The 27,923-nt window shown below is 48.1% G+C and overlaps 1 protein-coding gene and 1 long non-coding RNA gene across 2 annotated transcripts; one reads left to right on the top strand and one right to left on the bottom strand.

Moving 5' to 3' along the window:
* Window positions 1-27: 27 nt before the first annotated feature.
* Window positions 28-18,042, top strand: GSG1L2 (GSG1 like 2). Its single transcript, XM_045487363.1, has 5 exons — window positions 28-860; window positions 9,587-9,634; window positions 11,274-11,426; window positions 13,436-13,547; window positions 17,012-18,042. Exons 1-5 carry the CDS (start codon window positions 554-556, stop codon window positions 17,268-17,270), a joined length of 879 nt encoding a protein of 292 aa, XP_045343319.1. The 5' UTR covers window positions 28-553; the 3' UTR covers window positions 17,271-18,042.
* LOC123602999 lies at window positions 11,420-27,902 on the bottom strand. Its single transcript, XR_006714673.1, has 3 exons — window positions 27,714-27,902; window positions 20,671-20,817; window positions 11,420-11,640 (listed from the first exon to the last, which is right to left on the bottom strand). It is a non-coding gene; the product is annotated as an uncharacterized LOC123602999 (long non-coding RNA).
* Between the last annotated feature and the right edge of the window lie 21 nt (window positions 27,903-27,923).

Genomic DNA, 27,923 nt, shown 5'->3' with positions numbered 1-27,923 from the left:
CGGGTGAACCTTGAGGACATCACACTGAGCGAAAGAAGCCGGTCAGGAAGAGAGGGTACGGCATGACCCCACCTGTGTGAGGTCCCCGGAGTGGCCCGGTTGGTAGAGACAGGAAGTGGAGTGGCGGGTGCCCGGGCCGGGGACAGGGAAGGGGAGCTCTGCCCCCCGGGGTCCCAAGATGAAGAGGGGACTAGAGGCTGGGGCACAGCAGTATGAAAGTAGAAAATGGTCACCATGGTGAATTTTGTCTTGTGCGGATTTTACCCCGGGTTTAAAAAGACAAAAACAGAGCCGGCATCGTCCTACACACCCACACCCTGGGGAGGGTGGGGGCGCGAACGCAGCTGATGGGAACACGTCGGCTTCGTGCTTTCTTTCTCCCGCGGCTTCTCAGGCCACAGGCGCGCACACGGGCGTCACACGCTGGGGGGCCCCCGGGGATGGGAGAGAAGCCCGTAAGGGTGCCAGATGGCAGGGCTGAGAGGGGCGGGCAGCACGCGGAGGCGGGGAGGCGGCCCGCTGCTCATCCCGAGGCCGCACGCCTCCTCCAGCCATGGACGGGGCCGGGAGACAGCAGGTGCACGCCCTACTGTCCGTCTGCCTCGCCCTGGCCTTCTCCCTCGCCGCCCTGGGCAGCAGCCACTGGTGCGAGGGGACCCGCAGGGTGGCAAAGCCTCTGTGCCAGGACCATCCGGGAGGGCTAGGATGCATTCATCTCAACAGGGGCCACGGCGGTGGCAGGAGGGACGACGACAGCCAGGCCGTCCAGTACATTTGGGAGACGGGAGACGACAGGTTCATCCAGAGCCGGTTCCACGTGGGGCTCTGGCAGTCCTGTGAGGAAAACCTCGGCAGCGCAGGTGAGCGAGCGTGGCCGCAGGTGCCGGGGGTGGGGGCGACAGAGGCAGGGGCTCGGGAGCCAGGCTGCCTGGGTTTGAATCCCAGTGATGCCGCTGACAGCCTCTGTATCCTTGGGTGAGCTTCTTCACCTCTCTGGGTCTCCGTTTTCTCATCTGTGAAATAGGATGACAGCAGTATGTCAGCAAGAATTATTATAAGGCATAAATGACTGGCTTCCCTGCCTTGCAACAGTGCCTGATGTGGGGTGTTTGTAAGAATGCGCTTTGACCATTTGCTAGTGTCTACCCAATCCCCCGAGAACCCAAAGTGGCCCCGTCTGACCCCAAGCCGCACCCTTGTGCTTTTTAGGGCGTCTTGAAATGGCAAGTTCTCAGGGGCACCTGGGGGGCTCCATCGGTTAAGCGTCCGACTCTTGATTTCAGCTCAGGTCATGATCTCACGGTTCGTGGGTTCGAGCCCCGCATCGGGCCCCACACTGATAATGTGGAGCCTTCTTGGGATTCTTTCTGTCTGCCCCTTACTCTATCTCTCCCTCAAAATAAATAAATAAACTTAAAAATAAAATTTAAAAACTTACAAAAAAAAAGAAATGGCAAGTTCTCTTGGAAAATTGACTTTTATCATCATCGGTGGGAAAGGATCCTCCCTCTTGGGGGGCACCTTCAAGAAGTAAGAATCCTTAACGAGCTAGACCTTTGTCTCTGGAAATCCTTGCAATTACCCTGCAGAGTAGGTATTATTTCCTCAGCTCACAAGTGAGGAAACTGAGGCTCAGAGTTTCAGGTCATATGGCTGGCGAGCCCAACCCTGCTTTTGCCATATTACTCAGCCCTGGTTCCATATCTTTTGAACTTCTGCCAGTTGGTAAGGGAAATGGGAGAGGAAGACAAGAGAGAAGAGGGAAGGGAATGGTTGGTATTTGGAACACCTATTTCAGAAAAAAAATTTTTTTGTTTTACATCCTAAGGAACTAAGGAGGGAGGAGCTGAACTCTGCAGTGTCATACAGCCTGAGGGCAAACCCAAATCCATGCTTGGGGCCACAATGCTCTGCCCTTCCTACTAGAAAAGCACACCCGTCGAGGTGGAAAGGAGAGGACCTCCCCCCCTTTTTCTCTTGACCTCAGGCTTAACACATTAAATTTCTTGACCAGCTTTTTGTTTTCCCTGGAGTTTCTAATTGCCTTTTTTTCATCCTTATAGCATTAGTGGTTTCTTCTGAGGTCTAAGTAAAAGGCTCCAAGTAGGAACCCTCTCAATGCTGCTTACCCCTCTCCATCCTGCCCCACTGGGGGCCACCAGTGCCTAGTCTTACCCTTCCATGTGTCCCCGTCAGTACATATGGCCTTTGCTTTAAGTGTGGTACACACAATACAATAGTACCTGGAGCTAAAGCTACTGGAAGGGCCTCCTGCCCCTCTCCTCTGGGGGGTGCCACTATCTTCCTATACATCCTCTCTCTCTACCCCACAGACACAGGAGGCTCATGATCCTGCATTCTGGAGGGCACTGAAGGCAGTCTCAGATTTTCAGTTTGGAAAATATAGTCACCAAACCCATAGGCAAGTTGCTTGGGAATTTCCACTCCCCTTCCAAGTCCCCACGTGAGGTCTGCCTACTTCTATTTCCATAGCTGCATATAAGCACCACTCCGGTTATCAAATGTTTGTTGTGCATGAGAATCGCCCAGCAAGTTAATACAAGTCCAGGTGCCCAGTACAGGAGATTCTGGTTCGATAGATCTAAATGGGGTCTAGATATCCACAGTCTTTTTAAAAAATATATATATATATTTAAGTAAGGTAATATTTATACATAGATAAGAGATCAAATCATTTAAAAACACTTATAAGAGAAACCAACAGTCCCCTGCTGCCTTCCTGCTCTATAACCTGGTCCCACCCTTCAGAGAAACCACTTTTAGCTCAGTTGTTTCTTCTGGTATTTGCCTCCATGTTTCAAAAACCGTATGCTGTCTTCATGTTAGACATGATTTATTGACTTCCTGTCATGACAGATAAGGATAAATCTCTCATACCACCACATCCTATGTCTGTTCTCCCATCTTCCTAATATACTTACATTGTTGTTTTCTATAAATCAATAAACCAATAATTATTTATTGGTTCATTACAGAATCAAGGAGGTGCTATCAGTACATTAAATTTCTTGTACAGCCTTTTGCTTTCCCTGGAGTTCCTAATTGCCTTTTCTTTTCCCATCCTCATAGCATTGTTTTTTATTCCCCTCAGCTCTCTTTTCTATCTGGTGTTATCTGTATCTCTAATAAGCTCCCCTGGTGATTAAGACACACACCAGAGTTAGAGAAGCATGCCCTGGAGTATAGCAAAGCCCTCTGGAAAGGGCGTTCCAAGCAGCATGGAACAAATTCACTAAAAAGCATTTCCTTGTCAAGCACAAGATGAGGGGAATGGGGGGATACAAAGGTGAGTGGACCACAGTGGTGAGGATCGAGATGAAACTAAAACAAGGAAAAATATGACCATGGTTACCACAAAGATTCACATATGATATTGGAATAGAAAGGAGAAAGAGGTTATTCACAGCGCTGGGCATGGCGAAGGCTTCATAAAGGAGGTGGCCACTGTACCAGGCCTCCAAGCAGGACTGTGATTTTAATAGATGGAGATTAGGATATTCCAGGCAGACAGGACAGAGTGTCTGAGGCAAAACAGTCCAGGTATTTGCATTAGAACACAAAGCAGGGTGGAAGGGGAAGCCTCGTTACGGAAGAACTTAACCCACGTGTCTCTTCAGTGTCACCCGAGGCAACTCTCTCCCCTGCCACGCAAGGTCACGGTCACTCCAGGACAAGGATCTGGGCAAGACAGCAAGACAGTGTTCCCTAGAAAGAAACACCTAAATGAACAAGATGAGAAGCACTGCTTCTCAGGAGCCAGGAAATTAGACACCTGTCCCTGGGCTTTCTGGTAAAAACCTGTGACCCAGGTGGGAGGAGGGGGGCTTTCTCGACCTAAGCAGAGGCCGACAGCAGAGTTATGGGGCCGTGAGAAGACCTTTCACACTTCTTCCTCTAGAGACCCAGAATCTCCTTGACATTCTACCAACACACACACACACACACACACACACACACACACACACAGCCTTCTCGTGGATCACACCTCTGCAAGGTTTTTAAATATATTGTCAGGAACACAGGCTGAATTCTAAGGAGGGTTGATGTTCTCAACGTTTCATGGACAAAGCCAAGTAGAAATAAAGAGTGAATTCTTGACTCCTTTCTGATTTATGTGCATCTTATATACTTTTTTTAAAATTTTCTTTTTTTTTAATGTTTTTATTTATTTTGGGGACAGAGAGAGACAGAGCATGAGCAGGGGAGGGGCAGAGAGAGAGGGAGACACAGAATCCGAAGCAGGCTCTAGGCTCTGAGCTGTCAGCACTGAGCCCGAGGCGGGGCTCGAACTCACAAACCAGAAGATCGTGACCTGAGCTGAAGTCAGATGCTCAACCGACTGAGCATCCCAGGTGCCCCTCATTCTTTGTAAAAGTCTTACCCAGACTCCCTCTTTCCCCCCACAGTGCCCAAAACTCAACTGAAGAGAAGTTGTCTTATAATTGCCAATGAATAATTTTGTGTCTATCAATCCAAAAAAAAAAAAACCCCTCTGCTCACATTTTTTATGCTTCCTAAGATAATAAGTTCATCCGAGTAAACTACAGTCTCTAAATACCATCATCACTTTATTAAGAGCCAAGAAGAAGCATGTTCTCCAGAACACCTTTTTTTCCCTTGGAGAGATATGATCACCTTCATGTGTTATGAGACGCTCCCAGAGCAAAAAGCTTAGAATGAAATTTTTACTAAAGAGTAACTAAATTAACAGCAAACACACGAAGGAATAAAACAAAAGATATATGCCACAGGTCGCAAACCAATGCCCGCAGAAGGTGGCAGCAAAAGCGAATGAAGCAAGGTCATCAGAGAATACCAATGACCTTGAAACCTCATCCCCAGATAAAGAGGCAGCCCCTGGCTCAGCTCAACTTTATGGTCACGAGGGCTTACGTGCTCGATGTTGTCAGATCCTCCGAGTTTTCCAGAAAACTAAAATACTTGGATTTCCCCGTGAAAATCCCCAATTTTAAAGCGTCTTGAAAACATTGCATGGGACCAGGAAAACACACTGGCCGCGGAATATAGCCTGGGGCCCCCAGTTGAAGATCAGTCCCCATACACATCTGCTCGTAAGTCTCATTTATCACAAGTGTCTGGGAGATTTGGGGTAGATGACAGAAAGGGATTACTCCGCTACTCATGCATACTCTCTCTCTCCCAAAAATAAATACACATTAAAAAAAAAAAAAAAGAAAAGAGAAGGATTACAGCTGGAGGTGAATGGGAGGGCACCCAAACTGCTCAAAGAGAGAGTCCCGGAGGAGGGGGGAGCTCAGGACACCTGACAGTAAGGACTCCATCCTGGGGAGGGTGCCCCTTGATCTGAGAAAGCCCAGGAAAGGGGTCTCGGGAAGTCCAACACCCCCTCCCCAGCTCTGATGTCCCCAGAGGCGTCGCTGGATCTTTTCCTTCTGAATCAGCTCTGTCCTTGCAAAAGCTGACCTTCCAGGGGAAGCTTATCCGGAGTGTGATTTTAGGACATCCTCTGCACAAGCCACCTCCTCCCATTCCTTTATGCCATTGTCTACAGTGCCTTTAAATTTTTTTTAATGTGTTTATTATTGAGAGACAGAGACAGAGCATGAGCAGGAGAGGGGGAGAAAGAGAAGGAGAGACACAGAATCGGAAGCAGGCTCCAGGCTTCGAGCCATCAGTACAGAGCCCGACGCGGGGCTCGAACCCACAGACGGAGAGATCATGACCTGAGCCGAAGTCGGACGCTTAGCCGACTGAGCCCCCCGGGGGCCCCTGCCTAATGTGCCTTTAAAGGGGTGCAGCGCCTCTGATCCCACACTCTGAAATGGAGATTTGAAATGAAAGCGTCCAATCAATGAGCCAAGAAAAGGTGTCCGTTTCCAATTCTTCGCTGTTGCACTAAACCCCAAAGGTCAAGGACAGAGGGGCCTGGGCACCCCATAGAGGGGAGGGGGTGAGGAACAAGCAGACAGAGATGCCAGAGTCCAGCACTGGGGACCCGGACACCAGTTCCCAAGCTGGCATGTTGCCCTGCTTGGCTGGTGAAACTCTATTGCCAAGCTCCGTTAACACCCGCCTCTCTGGCTTTGTGGGATTTATGAAGATTTTTCCTTTTAATCCCGCTGGCCTCATTCAAAAGGAACACCATTTCTGAGGATTCAGATTAATCAAGGGGTCACGACGGCCTGACATCTGGCCCAGGCTGACCTCAGCCTTCTGAGCTATTGTGAATTCTCCTAATCTCCTTGGCCGGCCTCCGCTTTCTTTTCTGCCCTGCCCCTGGCTCTGTACCTGGCCTCCATTTTATTCCTGAGAGAAAGGGCAGCCCTCCAAGGAAGGCAAGAGAGAGAATTCGTCCTCCGTGCATTATGGAGAAAGACAGCAGGTGGGTGATGTGCATAAGGCACTGGGTCTCAGGTGTTTCGATTCCTGACTCTACCGACCTGTTTGCGCCTGGCCTCCAGATCTGTAAAATGTGGCTGTGTGCACTTGTCTTTATCGATAACAAAACACTCAAAAAAAAAAAAAAAAAAAAAAAACCAAAACAAATAAAAACATAAGGCAGTTCACAGAATCCTTTCGCAACTTTGTCATTGGAGGACTTCTATCACACCCATTTCACAGATGAAGAGACCGAGGTTCAGAGTGGTCCGATTACTGAATGGCAGAACCAGGCACAGAGGCCAGGCCTTGAGGATTTACGTGCCCCATTCTGTCCTTGACACACACTTGTTTCCCCCTGCCGGCCTCACTCATTGGGTCTCGTGGGGAGGACGCGGGGGCTTACGTGAAGAAGGGCTCGCCGGCCCCAAAAGGGCCCTCTGAGAGCAGCGTGTGAGTGTGGAGATGTCCCCAGTGCAATGGCGACTTCCTTGGTACAACCAGGAAAAAACTGGCCGAAGTTTTGCTGCTGCGACCCTACCACCGTGCCCACTGCCAAAACCAGAGAATCTTCAGGAAAACGGTTGCATCCATCCAAAGTGGGCTTCATTCAGAAGCTGAAGAGGCCACCGCGGCTACAGATTGGCAGACGGGTCCCCAGTGCTGTCATCCTCACCCCCAGGCTGTGTAAATGCCCTCCCTCGGGTCATGTGACCGGTAAAGCCTGCGACACGTTCGCCAGAAAGAATCCCATCAGGGCAGCTCAACCAAGTGGCTGTATCATAAACCCGGCCTTTGTTCCTCTTCTTCCCAGAGCCCAGCAGAGGCGCAGGGCAGACGTGGGAAGCAATGAGGCCCCAGGGCGCTTGGTGTTTCGTGAGGACAAGCGTGGCCAATCTGAAGGTCTGTGGCATTTAGACGTGCACCACCGTGAGCGTGCACCTGTTTGTGCGGACGGTCCTTCCCGCATGAGCCTGACGCGGTAGAAGGTAAACCGAAGGGAAGGGCTGTGTGTTGAGGAAGCAAGGCCATCAAAGAAGAGGAACCTTGACTCAGCGCTGGAGGAAGAGGGAGCCACTGCAGGTTCTTGAGTAGGAGAGTTACCTGGGGTTTTCTCTCCTACAAAGGAGAAATAATTTCTGCGGCCTAAAGATGCTCCCCCAAGCTTCCTTCTGTCCCTGAAAACTTCCAGGAGAGGTAGGTGACGTGACCCTGGCCCTCAGGATACTTACAGTGTGCTATATTTAATAACAATCTGTGCCCTAACCACATGCAAACAGCCCCCCATACGACTCATTTTATTTCAGGGAGATTTCGGTGCGTAGGAACTGAGAGCGGCTTTCCTGTCCATTATTTCATTAAATCCTTGACGCGAGGCCAACGCGGGGACCACTAAGCTTGGTTTAGGGCTGAGAAAGCCATTCCTTTGGAGAGGCAGTGATCTGTGCCCCACCTGGCCCTGTTTTAGTTCCCACCGGCCCAGACGGGGAGCAGCTCCGGGGCTCAGGCTTGTCTGCATCCTCTGGCACCTTCCGGGCCGTGCACCAGATTGCATCCAGTCAGTGATGCAGCAGGGGCGGTGTCCTAATGCGGCCCGAGTCCTATTGCTCCTGTACCAGTCACTTACCCTCAGGGGTCCTTGGAGCCACTCCCCTGAACTCTGCAGGGAAGAAGCAGGTGATTGTGCAGGCATCTGGGCATCTGTCATGGCAGACGATACTCCCAGGCTTCCGGGACCCTTCCGGAACACGAAATAAGCAGCCTCTGGTGCACACGCAGTAACTCCCCCCGTCCTTCCACGCTCCAGAAAGCACGATGGGATGCCAACAGCGAGGTCACTCGGTAACAGCTCTGAATCTGCTCCAGTGTGTTTTTTAAAATCATTACAGGGGCACCCGGGTGGCTCAGTCGGTTAAGCGTCCGACTTCAGCTCAGGTCAGGATCTCACCGTTCGTGAGTTCGAGCCCCGTGTTGGGCTCTGTGCTGACAGCTCAGAGCCTGGAGCCTCTTCCAATTCTGTGTCTCCCTCTCTCTCTGCTTCACTCCCCTGCTTGCAATCTGTTTCTCTCTCTCTCTCTCTCTCACAAAAATAAACACTAAAAATTAAAAAAAACAAAAAACAAAAAACAATACAAACTTTGTTCCTTTCCCTCTAACCAGAGACAAACTGAGACTCATACCATAACGGATGCTGTTTGGGAAGGTGAGAACCTGTGGTCTAAGGCTCGCAGTATCAGCCCAGATGGGCTGGATTATGCCTCAGTAACAAACAGCCCCCAAATCCCAGGGGTTTAAATCAACAAGTTCATCCCTAGTTCATTCCGCATGTATTTTTTAGGTTGGCGAAGGGTGACTCCTCCCCACAGCTATCCAGGGACCCAGGCTGATGGGGACTCCATCTGGACAGGTGCTTCTGTGATCACAGAGACAGGGGAACAAGAACCAGAACATTGGCTCTTAAAGCTTCTGACCAGAAGTGACCCACCCCATGCCAGCTCCCAGTTCATTGGCCAAAGGAAGTCCTATGGCCAAGCCTGGATTCACCAGGATGGGATTGAATCATGTTCCTGTTGGGGGGTGGGTGGGGTGGGTAAGGGGGCCAGCACATGTCTGTGAACAGTAAAGCCATCTGCCACGTCCCCTAATCCTTGTTCGAAATGACCTGGGATAGGGGCGCCCGGGTGGCTCAGTCAGTTGTGCGTCTGACTTCAGCTCAGATCATGATGTCACGGTTCCCGAGTTCGAGCCCCGCGTCGGGCTCTGTGCTGACAGCTCAGAGCCTGGAGCCTGCTTGGGATTCTGCGTCTCCCTCTCTCTCTGCCCCTCCCCCACTCATGCTCTGTCTCTCTCTCCATTAAAATGACCCTGGATAGGGGCGCCTGGGTGGCTCAGTCGGTAAAGCGTCCGACTTCAGCTCAGGTCATGATCTCGCGGTCCGTGAGTTCGAGCCCCACGTCGGGCTCTGTGTGGACAGCTCAGAGCCTGGAGCCTGCTTCGGATTCTGTGTCTCCCTCTCTCTCTGCCCCTCCCCCACTTGCACTCTGTCTCTGTCTCTCAAAAATGAATAAACATTAAAAAACTTAAAAAAAAAAAATGACCCTGGATAGACTGAAGGTGCTCAAAACACAGTCTGTCCCTAAGAGAGTGAGGGTGCTAGAAACACAGTTACTCATCCTTATGAGTGTATATTCTCTTTGTGTTCTAGGTGAAAAGTGTAGAAGTTTCCAGAGTATAATACCAGCTGAAGAACACGGTAAACACCCATGTTCTGTCCACCAGGGCGCCTCACAGCGTGGGTCACTTTGATTGTGTGTGTTGGGGGAGACGGGGGGAGGGGCGGAGACACGAGAGAGCTCTTTGCGGTTTTTCCACAAAGTCAAGTCCAAGCGCTGGAACCACCTGCCCCCTGCATGTGCCCTGTAGTCGTCAGGGGCTCTGGAAAAGGTGGTACAACCGACCTTGCCGGCGGGGAGGGGCGGGAAGCCCTGACCGGTAGTGTTTACCGGGTCCCAGGGCACGCATACGCCCACGGCGGCCCACGGTGGACGCAGGGCTGGGAAGAGATGGGCTCCCGCACGCTTCGTCTTGTCTGTGCCGCTCATCAAATCCGTGATGGTTTCACGGGGTCTGTTTCCCCAGCGGGAGTGCAGGTTTTGTCAAGGCTGGATCTACACCTGTTTCGCCCATTGCTGGGGCCCCAGGACACAGCTCACAGACACCAGCTTCCCTCCCTGTTCCTCTGTCTTCTTACCTCCACCTGCAGCACAAGTGTCTCCTAGAAGCGGGCGGGATGCCCTCCGGAGGGCAAAGGAACGGCCCACACAGATACAAACAAGGTTTCGGGATCTCTAACCAGGGCTCCTAAACGCTCAGCCGCCTCTGCCTTCTTCCTTAAGTTTGGTGTCTTCTTTAAAAAACCAAGATTGGGGCGCCTGGGTGGCACAGTCGGTTGAGCGTCCGACTTCGGTTCAGGTCATGATCTCCCGGTTCGTGGGTTCGAGCCCCGTGTTGGGCTCTGTGCTGACAGCTTGGAGCCTGGAGCCCGCTTCGGATTCTGTGCCTCCCTCTCTCTCCGCCCCAACCCACTTGCATCCTGTCTCTCTCTCAAAAATAAATAAAACATTATAAAAAAATTTAAAAAAAAATAAAAAGACCAAGATAAAGTCTTCTGGTCAAGTCCAAACAACGTACTAACTTCTGAGCTGGGGAATAGAGAGGCCACCCCCTCCCCACCAGCCTCTCTCCTGTCCCCACATCAGACTCCTGCTTTATTGTTGTTGTTTTCATTTTTCATCCCCTCCCAGCGAAGGACAATCTTTTTTTAAAAAATATTTTTAATGTTTGTTTATTTTTGAGAGAGAGAGTGCATGAGTAGCGGAGGGGCAGAGAGAGGGAGACACAGAATCCGGAGCAGGCTCCAGTCTCCGAGCTGTCAGCACAGAGCCTGATGCGGGGCTTGAACTCACAGACCGTGAGATCACGACCTGAGCTGAAGTTGGATGCTTAACCAACTAAGCCACCCAGGAGCCCCTGTTTTCTGTTTCTTTTTAAATGCTGACAATCTCTGTATTTTATTTTTTAATTCTTTAAAATGTTTTAATGTTTATTTTTGAGAGAGAGACAGAGCATGAGCGGGGGAGGAGAGAGAAAGAGGGAGGCACAGAACGTAAAACGGGCTCCAGACTCTGAGCTGTCAGCACAGAGCCCACCGCGGGGCTCGAACTCACAAACAGTGAGATCATGACCTGAGCCAAAGTCGGATGCTCAACCGACTGAGCCATCCAGGCCACCCTGTTTTTGTGTCTTAGAAGTGAACAGGATCAAAGGGTTCGACATCACGGTGCTTCTGAACTCTCCAGGCTCAGCGTCTCTATCATCCTCACGCTTTGCAGGACTTTTGTGGCTGTCCATTGGGGCCGAGATCCTGAACATCCTTCTGGTGTTGACGAGTGCCGTCCTCCTGGGCTCCGGAGTGAGTTCTCAGAGCGCTGGTTTCCACTGGCTCAATGTGGATGCCTCTGTAGCCACCCTCACGGTGCTCGCAGGTACTTGTCGACAGCAGCCAACAGGGGATTCCCCACAGCCTGTCCCAGCGGGAGGGACAAAGCTCTGGGCTGTCTGTCCCCACTGCCAAAGCACAGGCTGGCTCTTCTCCTGTCAACGGCCCGTTCAGCAGGACAGCTGGCTGGTCCACCGGAGAAGTCACTGAATAAATCCCACTGGAGGGGCAGGGGGCGGGGGAAAGCAATGATGCTTTGGCTGACGGATGAAAAGAAAGGGGATGGAAAATAAAATGTATTACTGGGTCTTTATCACAACCTTGGGAAGGAGACACATTGGCTCTGAGAACAGAAATTGCCTAATGTAGCACAGTAGTTTGTCAGGAAATCCTACCTGGGTGTCAGTTCTCTGCTACGTGAGTGCTGTGTGACCCCAGGCAAGTTACTCAACCTCTCTAAGCCAGCTACCTCCAGTGGCTATAGTGATGATTAAGTAAATGCACCTACTCTGTGGGAAGAATGCAAGAAATGGTTGCTTGCTGAAAGTCATTATCAAGCTCGATGTACGTGTAAGAATAAAGAACTCCCTTTCTTTGGGGTGGCGGTCTTCCTTCTGTATCCTCCTCTGTATCAGAGCAGCTTCATTTGGTCTCCTGAGTGGGCTTTCCATCAAGAAAAGGACCCTCAACAGATGACTTCCTTTGTTTCTCTGTCCCCATACTCCAAGCCCTGCTAACAGTGCATCAGTCCAGCTGGGAGCTCACTTCTGTGCGTGATAAGTATTAGGAGTCTTTCCCAAGCTTTATCATCAGCGAATAGGGTGATAAAATCCAATTTCTGGATCTTCATAACAAAGAGGTAGGCCATGGGCTCTTGGAGACTCCTCCCCAGGTCCTGGCACCCTCCAGTGCTCCCCCCGACCCCTGCCAAGGTCATGAGTAAGCCTCTTTCTGGACATCTGTTCAGTTTCAAGTGTGCAAACAGTGTCAAGTAGACTGTTGGAGGGTTTACATCACAAGGACTTTAGATGGCCCCATTAATATATAAATAATTGCCCCCATCAATTAAAACTCACTTCTGTTTGGGCCCCTGAAGCTGATCCCTACCTGGCCACCATTTGCCATACATTTATCCAATGAAAACACGCGTGAGAGGGGCGCCTGGGTGGCTCAGTCGGTTGAGCGTCCAACTTCAGCTCAGGTCACAATCTCGTGGTCCGTGAGTTCGAGCCCCGCATTGGGCTCTGGGCTGATGGCTCAGAGCCTGGAGCCTGCTTCTGATTCTGTGTCTCCCTCTCTCTCTGCCCTTCCCTCGTTCATGCTCTGTCTCTCTCTGTCTCAAAAATAAATAAACGTTAAAAAAATTAAAAAAAAAACACACGCGTGAGATTAGAGTCCCCGCAAAAGAAAGATACAACAACGAAACAGCCAGCATTTAAAAATGAAATCCAAGGCAACTTTCTTGGGTTTTTTAATGTTTATTTATTTCGAGAGAGAGAGAAAGAGCTCGAGCAGGGGAGGGGCAGAGAGAAAGGGAGAGAAAGAATCCCAAGCAGGCTCCGTGCCATCAGCACAGAGCTCGAGGTGAGGCTCGAACTCACAAAACTTGAGATCATGACCTGATCTGAAATCAAGAGTTGGATGCTCAACCGACTGAGCCACCCAGGCTTGCCCCCCGTACTCAGATTTTCCCCTAAAGTATCCCAGAGTTAGCAAACCATCCACACGCAAAAGAAGTAACAGAACAGAACCCCGTGGAGTGTGGCTTCAGGCCAAACGTGGTCCAAGGACCCCTCCGCTGCCCAGGGAAGGAGAGACTGGAGCATCGGTGCCTCTGAGCACAGGGACACAGGGGCATGACACAGGGGGAGAGGTGGCCACGGGAGGAACAACACGTCAGAGGAACACACGCCATATGCATTCACGACAACGAGGAATTGGTGTGAATGTGAGATGGGGGACCTGCTTGGAAGGGTTCAAGAAGGACGCTCCTGACTCGCGCAAGGTAGGGAAACCCCATCCCCACCTGCGGCTCACAAAGCTTTCCTCGTGCAGGGCTCCTCGGGATGGTGGCCCACATGATGTACACAACCATCTTTCAAATCGCTGTGAACCTTGGTCCCGAAGACTGGAAGCCTCAGACATGGGACTACGGCTGGTCATACTGGTAAGTTGCTGGCCGTGGTGCCCAAGCCCCGACGGACCCGCAGGGTTACACGCAGGTTCTGTAAGACTACCGACCTTGGCCATCGCTCTGCCGTCTGACTTTGGGTTAATTTCTTAACCTTTCTGGAGCCCAGCTCTCTCATCTGGAAGGTGATGAGACCTGTCTCATGTGTCCCTAGGCATTCAAAGAGATTATGTTTGTAAAATCCTTGGCAAAGGGTGAAGCCCTCAAGAAATGGGGATACTGGGGGCTCCTGGGTGGCTCAGTCGGTTGAGTGTCCGACTTCGGCTCAGGTCATGATCTCACGGTTCATGGGTTCGAGCCCCGCGTTGGGCTGTGTCCTGACAGCTCAGAGCCTGGAGCCTGGTTCAGCTTCTGTGTCTCCCTCTCTCTTCCCCTCCCCCGCTCATGTTCTGTCTCTCTCTGTGTCAAAAGTAAACAAACATTAAATAATAATAATAATAAAAATAATAAATAAATAAATGGGGATACTGATGTTATCCCATTCTTAAACATGGCTTACGGGGAAGAGTCCTGAGTTATAATGCTGCCTAATAAATACTTCAATCATGAGAGACCCTGCCCCTGCTTCTAATGGACAGATAAGTTGTGTTCCTAACAGAAAGTCTCAGTCATGTCACATTATACAGGGGCGCCTGGGTGGCTCAGTCGGTTAAGCGTCTGACTCTTGATTTCAGCTCAGGTCATGATCCCAGGGTCGTGGGATTGAGCCCCGCGTTGGGCTCCACGCCGAGCTTGGGATTCTCTCTCTCCCTCTCTCTCCTCCTCCCCCCACCCCTGCTCGTGATCTCTCTCAAAAAACGGTATTGGTTCCAATATCATTTTGTTTTGTTTTGTTTCCTATTACTTGTAATTACTTAACTTCTAATCAAAGAAGTACATACAAATAGTTTTTAAAATTCAAATAGTATTGAACAGGGGTGCCTGGCTATCTCAGTCAGTAGAGTGTATGACTTTTGAACTTGGGGCTGTAAGTCTGAACCCCACCTGAGGTGTAGGGATTGCTTAAAAATAATATATTTTTAAAAAATCATGGGTTGGTTAAGCTTCCAACTTCCACTCAGGTCGTGATCTCACCACTCGTGGGTTCGAGCCCCGCGTCGGGCTCTGTGCTGACAGCTCAGAGCCTGGAGCCTGCTTGGGATTCTGCGTCTCCCTCTCTGTCTGCCCCTCCCCCGCTCATGCTCTGTCTCTCTCTCTCTCTCTCTCTCTCTCTGTCAAAAATAAATAAACATTAAAAAAAATTTTTTTTAAAGAATAAATTAAGTTATAGGGGTGCCTGGCTGGCTCAGTCGGTTGGGCGTCCGACTTCAGCTCAGGTCACGATCTCGCAGTACATGAGTTCGAGCCCCGCGTCGGGCTCTGGGCTGACAGTGAGGAGCCTGGAGCTGCTTCGGATTCTGTGTCTCCCTCCCTCTCTGCCCCTCCCCTACTTGCTCTCTTTCTCTCTCAAATATAAATAAAAACATTTAAAGATGTTTAAAAATTGAAAATAAAATGGCATAAACATAGCAATCTCTCAATTCTGTCTCCCCCTATCCCACTCTTCCAGCCCCAACCAAAACCCTGCACATTCCTCTCCGCTCTGGACCCCCTGCCCGGAGGCTTGCCACAGTGCTGTGAGCAGAGAGCTGTTTCTGGGCCCCATGTCATTATCTAACTTAGTTCACATTCACATTTTGTGGGAGCACATCCCCCAGTAGCTTTCTAAGAAAGGGTTCGAGGAGCAAAGATATTATTTTATTTCATGCATATTTGGAAATGTATTTATCCAATGCTCTATATTTGATAATTTAGCAGCGTGCATAATCCTTTGTTGGAAATCATTTTCCCTTAAAATGTTGAAGGTGTGGCTCCATTTCCTTCTAGAATCAACTGCTTCTGGCACGAGTTCCATACTATTCTGATTCATGTCCCTTTATAGGTAAGCTGCTGCTTTCTACTCTTTATTATTGGTATTCTGAAATGTCAGGATGATGCACCTTGGAGGGAAAATCTCTCATTCACACTCATTCTCCCTTTCCTGTGCTTGACGGGCCCTTCAATTGGAATATTCACATCCTAGAATTCTGGGGTTTTTTTTCTGGTATTATTTCTTTGATTATTTCCATTTCTTAGCTTTCTGTTCCTTCTTTTTTACATTCTTTAAAAATGTCTTTATTATTTATTTTTGATAGTGAGCGTGAGTGGGGGAGGGGCAGAGAGAGAGAGAGAGAGAGAGAGAAAGGGAGACACAGAATCCGAAGCAGGCTCCGGGCTCTGAGCTGTCAGCACAGAGCCCGATGTGGGGCTCGAACCCACAAACTGTGAAATCATCTCCTGAGCTAAAGTCAGATGCTTAACCTACTGAGACACCCAGGCGCCCATGTTTGTTTGTTTTTTAATGTTTATGTATTTTTTAGAGACAGAGTGTGAGCAGGGGAGGGTCGGGGAAAGAGGGAGACACAGACTCCAAAGCAGGCTCCAGGCTCCGAGCTGTCAGCACAGAGCCCAACACGGGGCTCGAACCCATGAACCGGGAGATCGTGACCTGAGCCGAACTCAGGTGCTTAACCTACTGAGCCACCCAGGTGCCCTAGGTCTTTCTTGTTTTCTAATTATTCCTTTTCTAAATATCCTGATCTTGCTTTGTTCATGCAATAGCTTCTCATATGTCTCTGTAGATAGTAATCAAAAGGTTTTCTTCTTGGTGTTTTCTTCTGTTCTTAGCTCTTTTCTTTGGATTTTTTTTTTTTTCTGTTTGTTGTTGGGCTTTCCCCCTAGATGTTGGTGTCCTTGAGGGTCAAGTCATGTTTAGGGATGATTGGAAACTCTGGAGCGAGTTTAGAACTTAGCTACAGTAGGCTTCTTTGTAGGTAATTGGAGGTGGAGGCTTCTCTTCTACCTGGGAATTTCGTCCCCTGAAAACACACACTCGTCACTTGGCAGAGGTTCTTTCTCTGTCATTCCTCCTTGTTCTGTGGAAGATGAAAAGTGTAGCTAGACCATCATCTCGGAACGCAACAGGTTTCCAGAGGGTGGGGATATAAAGTAACAACACCCAGGGCTGGTGTCCTGCGTTACAGCCAAGAGCAACAATAACAAAAAAGCAACACTTCTGTATCAGCAGATCCCATGCTGAGTATTTCCCACACATTAGCCCTGGGAGCAGTGTTACTATCCGTCAAGTTTTGCAGATGAGGAAACTGATACAGAAAGGTGAAGTCATCAGCTCAAGGGTGCACAGTTCCTAAGAGATGGGCGTAAACCCGCAGTGCACACTGGGCACAATGACTCCGAAATCTTTTCTCTTAACAACACTGTTGGCTGGTGTCCGAAACTTGTGATCCAAAGTCCGGGTCCGAGCTCAGTGGAACTACGAGCTGGACTTTCATCAGACTGACCTCCCGCAGGAAGGAAATCACAGCCCCACACTCTTCCCTAACTGTGCCTTTTGTTGACAGCCTCGCGTGGGGTTCTTTCGCGCTCTGCATGGCTGTGTCGGTCATGGCCGTGAACAGATACACGGCAGCCCGCCTGGAGTTCATAGAGAAGCAGAGGGTACGGAAAGGCAGTAAGCACTCTCAACACAAATTCCCGGAACCCAAGGCTTCGGAAAGTGTTCGGGAAATGGAAGCTGCTCCCAGCCCTGCCAGGCATGCCCTTGTGAGTGCATCTGAGCACCTGCCACCAAATGCCCCAGGGAAGGTGTCCATGTGCTAGCCACAAGCTACCAGCTCTGCAGAGGCAGACCAGCCAGGCACTTACGTCCACAACGAACATCTCTGGGGTGGACTTCAGAAGGCTGTGGTCCGGGTAAACTTTCTACCCATCATCTTACCCTTCATTAAACACCTTTGGCTTTAGCTACTGATTCCTGGTAAAATGCCAGTATCTTTAAGTGAGATCACTCTTACAGAAGATATCAACCATTGACACTGTAGTATAAATCAGCATCTCAGGCTTTCCTGACAGTGAGTTTAATCAAGGTAACCAAAGGAGATGGGACATGTGAACACTGAGGGTAAGAAGTTTTGAAGACAGGGGAAAGCAAAGTTCTAACTACCAAAAGTATAAAATGTGTTGCCCGCACATGTTTGTTGATGGAAGAGTATCCAGAATTTTTTCCCCTTAATTAACAGACACAGATTGATATCATGTGTGACTATCCCATACTTCCTTTTTTTATTTTCTTCAAGAAGCCACGAATTTAAATTTAAAAAATTAGTTTTGTGTTACTTTAAATATATATTTTCTTCGAAATTTCCTAATTTCTACCTATAGTAAAATCTACTTAGAAGCATAATCAAATGATAAAACAAAATGAGAACAGCCGGATGGAGTGACACCTTATCGCAACTAAGTAGAACAAATGTTGGAAATGTTGTACTTAAATTGCTAGGCACTTTGCTTCTAAAAATAAACATTGCTATGGGGCTTCCTGGTGGCTCAGTCGACTGAGCGTTCAACTTTGGCTCAGGTCATGATCTCATGGTTTGTGGGTTCAAGCCCCACGTTGTGCTCTGTGCTGACAGCTCGGAGCCTGGAGCCTGCTTCGGATTCTGTGTCTCCCTCTTTCTCTCTGCCCCTCTCCCACTCATGTGCTCTGTCTCTGTCTCTCTCTCAAAAATAAACATTTAAAAAAAATAAAAAATAAACATTGCTAAACGTGCAAGTTTTGTTTAAAGCAGTGGTGTTCTGCATGGTTCCTAATATGTTGTTATAATATTATATAAACTTGTATTTTAAACTAACATATCATTGAGGCCACAGGTTGCTGAACACATAATTTAGGTTGCTGTTTTTTTTTTTTTTTAAATAAGCTGCTAAATTATAACAACCCTAATTATGCCCTAACTTAGATTCATCTAAAGAAAGTATTCATGTGTTTAGTGAATGTGTCATTTCTGGAAAAATGAACAAACCATCCCTGAATGTTACGAATAAAATCACTTGATCTGCTTATGCCGAACGGTAGCCACAGAATAAGGAGAAATCAGCTAAGTTCTTCATGTTTGGGGCTCTAGTCAGGTATGTGCCCAATGAATGATGGTCGCATGGAATTTTGTGGTTTGTTGAACCAGGCATATTTGGAGAGATGTCGGATGGATTTTTGCCAGAATAAGCCCGACCAGGAGGGCGTGCTGAGGTCTCCTGCATGGTTTCCTCACCTAGAGCAGGGGGTTCCGTACCCAGTGGCCTCTGCCCTCCACAGTGAACAGCGTCCTTTGTATGGTTCATAACCCCTGTGTGTCCACGTAGGAAAGGTTCACAAAGAGACACTCAGTTCGCTTTTAAAAAGCAAAGCAAGGGGCACCTGGGTGGCTCAGTTGGTTAAGCATCAGACTCTTGATTTTGGCTCAGGTCATGATCTCGTGGTTCCTGGTTCCAGCCCCCATCAGGTTCTATACCGACAGCTCAGAGCCTGCTTGGGATTCTCTCTCCCTCTCTCTGGCCCTCCCCTGCACGCTCTCCCCCCACCCCAAAATAAATAAAATAAACTTAAAAAAAAATGTAAAAAGCAAAGCAAAACAAGACATATCTGTGCAGAATGCGGTAGAAGGTGCCAGAGAGAAAAACGCATTTTCTGGAGCCACATGAGAGAAGCTGATGTCATCGGAGGGCCCAGGTGGCACTTTGAGAGACAAGCAGTGATCAGATGCCGGGGCAGGACACACGGTGCTTGATCCCTGAGGCTCCGACCAAAACTGAATCTTTGCTATATCCTCTGAGCTCCCAAGACACTTTTCTTCCTTTCAAGTGTTTTAAAGTGTCGATCATATTAAAGTATATAACCCACATAACCCTAAATGCATCGCTTAGTGAATTTTCAGACAGTGAACATAACCTGTACCCACCACCCACATCAAGAAACAGGGGTGCCTGGGTTGGCGGGGGGCGGGGGTGCTCAGTCTGTTAAGCGTCCAACTTTGGCTCAGGTCTTGGTCTCGTGGTTTGTGAGTTCAAGCCCCACATCAAGCTCTCTGCTCTCAGCACAGAGCCTGCTTCAGATCCTCTGTCCCCCTTTTTCTGTGCCCCTCCACCCCACTCTCTCTCTCTCTCTCTCATCCTCAAAATGAATAAATAAATAAAAACATTTAAAAAAAGGGGAAAAGAGCCAAGGTGTCTCAGTTCCATATAGCTTTGCTCTAAGACAGACCCCGGTAGAGTTTAATTCCTCGGTATATTGAAATGATCTATTTATATACCTGTTTCCCTCTTACAGATTGTAAATTACTTCTCTATGGCAAGGACTGTTCTCTGCATTCCCCGACATCTAAGACCATGGTGCACAAGTAGAAAATCCTCAGACACACAGACATATTTGTATATATGTGTGTATGTGATGTGTGCATTGGGAGAATATCTATCAATGAATATATATATGTAATATATACATATATAAATATATTATATATATATATATATATATATATATATATATATATATATATACATACACACATACACACACATGCACACATATGTTCTATCAAATAGACCATTTTATTTTTTACAATTTTGAAGGAATTAATATAGATTGTGATTGAGGGCACGGATTCTGGAGCCAGACTGCCTCAACAGAAACCTCAGCTCCCCCCATCTTGACCTGGGGTGAGTCACTTGTCTGTCTGTGCCTCACTTTTCTTATCTGTAAAATGAGAGAATAGCCCCCCTTTTGCGGGGATTGTGAGGACTAAGTGGGTTAATGTGTGTGAAGATCTTAGAATAACACTTGGCATTTAGCGAGCGAAACGCAAGGATTAACTGCTACGATCTGCCATGTGCAAAGCAGTGTGTCGGGTCCTCTGGGTATTTAAGGAAACCAGATGGAGTCTGAGCCCCTGCCAGCGAGGTGGGGAAACAAGAGTGAAATCTCAGTGGCCGCGCCGGGGAGAAAGCCAGGATCCAATGAATGCCAATCCAGCAACCATTTTTAGCCTGGACACCATCCACCCTGAGTTAACCATTCAGTGACTTTCCTCAGGTGTCTACAATGCTCCAGGCACGACACCATTCCTCCTAGAAGTAAGGACTCAACCTTTGCCCTTTTCTGGTATGAGCTGAATGCCCGTTTGGGGTCTGTTGGTACAGAACTGGTCCATGTCTACGGTCTACTTACTTCAACAACAGATGAGTCAGTCTCCAAGCTGCTGGCATTCAGTTGTTCTGACTAAGGAATCCATCACGAGAAGCAGCCAGCAGGGGCTCCCGATGGCCTCCTCCAACCAGGCTCGGAGGACTGGGGGGCAAAGGGTCCATGTCTCCCCTTACGAGGTAGGTGGCAAAAAAAAAAAAGATGGCGGCCGACTCAAAATATTCTGAGTCTACACAACAGCACGTTTACGAAGGTGGTAGTATTGGGGTCTCCATTTCCAGAAGATGGCCATGAGATTCAGGTTTAACTGTATGCCTGAGACTATACAAAAAGTCAGGAGCGGAACGGAGATTCAGACTCAGGGCTGGAAGGCTCCTGGGGGCACAGTGGGAGACAAATCCTCTCCCCTCCTTCCTCCCTAGGTGAGACTGTCCAAGGGCAGGGCCCTGGGCACCTTGTGGGAGGAGTCAAGGGGTTGAAAACGCCAGGAGGAAGCCATTGAGGGAGCCCTTCTCTCTGATCCAGCGATGGGTCAGGGCGATTTGAAGCTACACTCAATTCAAAACATGGCTTCTGCTTGGGACCAAGGATGCTGAAGAGGCTCCAGGTAAGAAGACAGGCGGGGGGCCTTGCTCTGCGTGAGACTGCGGCTTTCATGCCCCGGGTTTCCCGGAATGGCCCCCAATCCCACAGATGCATTCACACTGCTCAGTCTGAGTTCTCAATTATTGGACTAGAAAATACCTTTATTTCAGGGTCAGGCCAGTCTTTAGGCTTCTCTCCTAAAGTAGGGCTATAAAGTAGACTGGGATTTGGAGCAAGAATCTTTTTGTAGACTAAGCAACATGCTTTGGGTTGGAATATCCCTTGTCTATGGCAGTCAAGCCATAAACAGAAAAAGGAACCCCCCCCCACCCTTAGTGGATGTGAGTTTTCACTGTTCCCCCTGAGAGCTGCATCTGAGCCCAAACATAGGTCCATGCCAGAGATCCTGCTGCCCTGTCCTGCTTTTCTGCATCTCCAGGGCCATGGGGAAAAGTGGAAGCTGCCTAACATTATTCAACCAAGCTCCAAGGGCCGGTGTCCCCGAGCATCTCTCAGACATAGCAAGGCTCTCATCCAAATATCAAGGTATGCAGAAGACCATGTTTTCAAAGCATCAGGTGCAGGGAGCTTGGATGGATCGTGAGCCACCTTGCAGGGCTGGCTTGTTACAGAACCATGGACAGTAAGACTGAAGGAGAACTGAACTCATGATAATCTTCACACAGGAGTTCCTGTCAATGTCTCCACTGGCTCCACATGACTAAAGTCAAGGTCACCACTCAGACCTTATCTCACTTGACCAATCAGCAGTATCAGATGCAGGCGGTCACCTCCTGCTTCAAATACTGTCTTCACCAGGCTCCTGGACACTGCTCTCTTACGTCTCCCCCACCACACTGGCCACATCTATTCAGTCTCCTTTGATGACACTACTTCAAGTCCCCAGTCTCTGGATGATGGGAGTACCAAAGAGCATAGCCCTCCAATATCCCCCCTGTCTACACTCAAGTCTTAGGAGAGCTTGCATGTCATTGCATGTCTAGAAATACCACCTACCTGTGATAACTCCCAAATGTATAACCTGAGCCTAGATCTCTCTCAGCTGGACATACCTCCAGAATGGCTTACCCAACTTCCCACTCAACACCTCCACTTAGATTTAACTGGGTTGCAAAATTAACATAGAACGCAACGTGGAATTCACCCACATCCCCAATCCTCCTGCAGTCTTCCCCATCTCAAAAGAAAAAAAAAGAAAATAAATAAAGAAGGAAGGAAGGAAGGAAGGGAAGGAGGGAAGGAGGGACGGATGGAGGAAGGAAGGAAGGAAGGAAGGAAGGAAGGAAAGATGGAAGGGAGGGAGGGAGGAAGGAAGGAAGGAGGAAGAATAGATGGGAGGGAGGAAGGGAGGAAGGAAGGAAGGAAGGAAGGAAAGAAGGAAGGAAAGAAGGAAGGAAAGATAGGAGGGAAGGAAGGAGAGAGGGAGGGAGGGAGGGAAGGAGGGAGGGAGGGAGGGAGGAAGGAAGGAAGGAAGGAAGGAAGGAAGGAAGGAAGGAAGGAAAGATGGGAGGGAGGGAAGGAGGGAGGGAGGGAGGAAGGAAGGAAGGAAGGAAGGAAGGAAGGAAGGAAGGAAAGATGGGAGGGAAGGAGGGAAGGAGGAAGGAAGGAAGGAAGGAAGGAAGGAAGGAAAGTGAAGAGTAACTCTATCCTATTAGTCATTCAAGTCAAAATGTCAAAATCTGGGAGTAATCTTGACTCTTCTCTTTTTGTTCCCCTCCATCCAACCCATGAGCAAATCCTGTCTGCTCTACCTTCAAATCTGTCTGAATCCAGGCACTTCTCACCACCTTGACTTCTACCCAATGAAGCCAAGCCAAGGCCACCATTACTGCTTCCCTGGGTTACTGTCACAAAAGTCTCCAGCTGCCTCTCCACTTCTATCCTTGTCCCCACACAACCTAGTCCCAGTACAACAGGTGTACATGAAAGTCAAATCACATCTTTTCTCTCCTCTGGACACTCCAAGGATTACCATCTCATTTAGAGCAAAAGCCAAACATTGAACCATGTCCTACAAGATATGTAGGCCCTCCAACAGACACACGAAAAGATGCTCAGCATCACTCATCATCAGGGAAATGCAAATCAAAACCACAATGGAAAAGGAACCCTTGTGCTCTGTTGATGGGAATGTAACTTGGTACAGCCACTCTGGAAAACATTATGTAGGGCCTCAAAGCATTAAAAATAGAAATACCGAGGCACCTGGACGGCTCAGTTGGTTAAGCACTGACTTCAGCTCAGGTCATGATCTCACAGTTCAAACCCCCACGTCGAGCTCTGTGCAGAGGGCTCAGAGCCTGGGTCTCCCCCTCTCTCTCTGCCCCTCCCCCACTTGTGCTTTGTTTCTGTCTCTTAAAAATAAATAAACGTTAAAAAATAATAAAAAAATAAAAACTAAAAATAGAAATACCATATGATCCAGTAATTTCACTACTAGGTATTTACCCAAAGAAACAAAAACACTATCTTGAAAAAATATATACAGCCCTATACTTACTACAGCATTTACAACAGCCATGCTACAGAAGCATTCCAAGTGTCCATCAATACATAAGTGGATAAAGAAGATATATGTATGCAATGGAGTATTATTCAGCCATTAAAAATGACATCTTGCCGTTTGTGACAACATGGACATATCTTGAGGGTATTAGGCTAAGTAAACTAAGTCAGAGAAAAACAAATGCTGCATGAAAACCCAAAATAAACAAACAAAAACTAGACGCTTAAATACAGAGAACAAACTGGTGGTTTCCAGAGGGGTGTGGTTGGGGGATGGGTGAAATAGAGAGAAGAGACTAAGAGGTACAAATTTCTGGTTATAAAATAAATAAATCATAAAGATGAAAAGCACAGAATAGAGAATAAAGTCAATAATATTGTAATAACATCATACAGGACAGATGATGACCACACTTATCAAGGTGAGCATTGAAAATGTATAGAATTTTCAAATCAATGTTGCACACCTGAAATTACTATAAGGTTACATGTTAATTATGCTTCAATAAAAAACTGGGGTGCCTGGGTGGCTCAGTCAGTTGAGTGTCTGACTCTTGATTTCAGCCCAGGGTCATGATCCCAGAGTTGTGGGATCGAGCCCCACATTGGGTTTGGAGCTGAGTGTGGAGCCTTCTTAATATTCCAAGCACATTCTGCCTCAGGGCTTTTGCACTTTGCTGGTCCTTTGCCTAGAACATCTGTCTGGCACAGATCCCCATCACTTCCTCAGGCATCCGTCAGTTCCTCATCGTCTTTTTACCAACACTCTCTGATCACCCATGAAATCAGAGGGACTTATTCTCAGTTTGCCTCTTCCCCTCTCCTGTGATAGATGCTGTGATGTGTCACTCAGGTACCTCTTCAGTGATGGATTTGTTGCCCCAGCTGTTGGTAGTGCAGTCAGCGGACAGCCAGCTCTCAGCGCCTTCAGGGATCACCTCAGTTAGAGAGAACTGACCTTTGGCCCAAGCAGGTAGAGAAGGCACTAGTACGTTGCATTAAAACTCCGTGATACCCACCTGTGCTCATTGATGGCCTTTGCTTTCCGTTAAAGGAAAATGGTAGGTAGGGATGGTTTACAGATGAGTCTGTCTGATACATTGGCATCAGCTAGAGGTAGATGATCCCGTTCAAGAGTGGCTCTGACACACGGTAGAGAAGGAAGACCTGCTGTGCACAGAACTCGAGCAGTACCTATTGTCCACTTCCTTTGGGTGGAAAGATGGCCTGAGTTACAGATCTACACAGTCATATTGGTAGTTGGGTTGGCCAACAGGTTGGAGACTATGGAAAAAGAATTGGTGACAAGGAAATTTGGGGAAGAGATGTGTGGACATTCGCCTTGTAATGACACTTGAGTATGAATGAGTATGAAGGTATTTGGTCCTGTGAGCATGTCCTCAAGAGACTAATCATTGTACAGGGGCTGTTGTTAATCAGGTGGGCAAGATACCCTTGCTGTTTCTGTTGGTCTGCTTCTCTTCCCAGCCAGCCCCATGCTTGTTCAAATACACCATGGTGTCAGAGACAGGAAAGATAGCCATCAAGGTATTTCTTCCTGCTTTGGCCCGTTTTCACAGACAGAAGCAGCTACTTTCCATGGCTATAGAATATGCTAGATGCAACCCCCCCGCGACCCTGACCCCAAGTTCTGCCTCCTCTCATTGGGCTGCAGTAACTCTTTTTCTATCCCTTGTCTGAAGGGGTGCTAACAGCTTTTCACTGTTGCTGGTGTCTGGGTGCCTCAGTGGCCCTGGTATATGTATCCTTAACCCTTTCACAGCCCTGCAAATGACCCTCCCATTAAAGTCTCTTGAACCATCCAGGGAGATTTTGTCTCCTGCCTGGACACCCAGGAATTCCCTGGGTTTTGTCTTACCACTTTCTGACATACTACAGGATTACTTCCTTGTGGATTCACTATCCGCTTCCCAACACGAGGTGGTCAGAAAGCTCCGTGAGGGTGAGTAGTCTCTCTCTGTCATTCAGCGCTGTGTTCCTCACACATAGATCTCTTCTTGGCTCATGAGAGCTGAGCAATAAATAGTGGTTGAGAAATAAATGACAGAATCAATGAATGACATTTCTGGACATTCTGGAAACATTAAGCTCCACATCTGAGGATGCTTGCTAGTCTTTAGGTGGATGGTTGGTCAATGATCACTGTTTATAGCAGCGTAGAAACTATACCTGGAACATCCTTACGATGGCGTGGAAGAGGCAGATAATTCTGCTAGCGCACCTGATCGTGGATAACCACCGTCATCCACATCTACTTAAATAGAAAGACTGCCATGAACCATTACAGGAGACCCAGATAGTTACCCTTTCATAAAGGACCTTGTACTGCTGTGAGGCTTGCCATCAAATACAGGTGTGAATTGTCCAACCACAGCAGTGGCCACACTTGAACAAGGGAACTGAAGAACTTGTAAGTTGACTAAGCCAACCTTGGCAGGTAGACATTATACCACTCAGTATTTTCAGCCTCCCAACGTAGGCGGGTCCTCTAAAAGAATGCTCATTAGAAATTTCCTTGTTCTTAATTTCAAAGAACAGTTCTATTAAAAAAAAAAAAAAAACACCTCCATCCCAAGTGGCACTGTCAGGGGAACAAAGTAAAAATGCGAGGTATATTCACACACCGAATGAGTAATCTCCAACTTCATACAACAATATGGATAAATCTTCAGCAGAACAGTAACAACTTTGTGAATCTATTTTTTTTCATAACATTTATTTATTTTTGAGAGACAGAGCATGAGCAGGGGAGGGGCAGAGAGAGAGGGAGATACAGAATCTGAAACAGGCTCCAGGCTCCGAGCTGTCAGCACAGAGACCGACGCGGGGCTCGAACTCACGAACCGCGAAATCCTGACCTGAGCTGAAGTCAGACGCTCAACCGACTGAGCTACCCAGGTGCCCCAAGATGGCCACCTTTAAAGGCATTTATTAAACTTTTTTATAACAATAAAATTATATAGATATTATAAAAATATATTTATATTTATACTTATAAATATAAAATAATAATATATTAATAAATCTATTTTTTAAGTTTATTTATTTATTTTGAGAGAGAGAGAGAGAAAATGAGCATGGGAGGGGCAGAGAGAGAGGAGAGAGAAGATTCCAAGCAGGCTTCACACTGTCAGCACAGAGCCCAACTGGGCACTTGAACTCATGAACCGTGAGATCGTGACCTGAGCCGAAACCAAGAGTCAGATGCTTAACCCCACTGAGCTAACCAAGTGCCTTTAGGGCATCATTATGACTGGTCTTCTGGTTTCTGGAGGTTTGAATGCGTCAACTGGTTCTTAGCTTTTGATGTGTCTTCATTTCTAATCCTATCATGTTCCCTTATGTAATTAAGATATTTCACATTTGGGATAAATTCTTACTATTCTTTTTTTAAGACTTCATTTATTCTTTTTTATAAATTTGTTTATTTATTTTTGAGAGGGAGAGGGGGACAGAGTGCAAGCAGGGGAGGGGCAGGGAGAGAGGGAGACACAGAATCCCAAGCAGGCTCCAGGCTCCAAGCTGTCAGCCCAGAGCCCGACGCGGGCCTGGAACCCATGAACCGCGAGATCATGACCTGATCAAGCCTAATCTAGTCAGACGCTTAACCAACTGAGCCACCCAGGCACCCCCCCCAAGACTTTATTTTTAAGTAACCTCTATGCCCAACACGGGGCTTGAATCCACGACCTTGAGATCGAGAGTCATGCACTCCAGCAACTGAATCAGCCAGGCACCCCAAATTCTTTGCGTTCTTAATCATTCCGGAGGATAATAGTTATCTTCTTGGACATAGTATCTTAGTCTGTCCTCCCAAGAGCCCTGCAAGATGACTATGTTACGCCCACTTTATAGATAAGGAAGCTAAGACCCAGGGAGGGGAAAGAGCTTGACTAGGAAGAAACACCCCCACACTCTGTTCAGGTCACACCTACCAGGGGTTCATTCTGCAACAGGCTCCATCCTTCTTAACGGTTCTTCTATGCTTTTCGTCACCTGATCCAAGGGTTACAGGAACAGAGCACAGGGATGTTTGCCTGAAAATCCCAGGTCCCGATCCCTAATGCCCAGCTCCGAACAGCAGAGGAAACCCGTAACAGTCAGGCAAGCCAGAGAGCTTTAAAAGCCCTGGCAAGAGCTCTGAA

Source organism: Leopardus geoffroyi, chromosome E1, assembly GCF_018350155.1.
Source record: "Leopardus geoffroyi isolate Oge1 chromosome E1, O.geoffroyi_Oge1_pat1.0, whole genome shotgun sequence".
NCBI lineage: Eukaryota > Metazoa > Chordata > Mammalia > Carnivora > Felidae > Leopardus > Leopardus geoffroyi.
The sequence above is the reverse complement of the archived record's forward strand: the minus strand, read 5'-3'. Positions and strand labels throughout refer to the sequence as shown.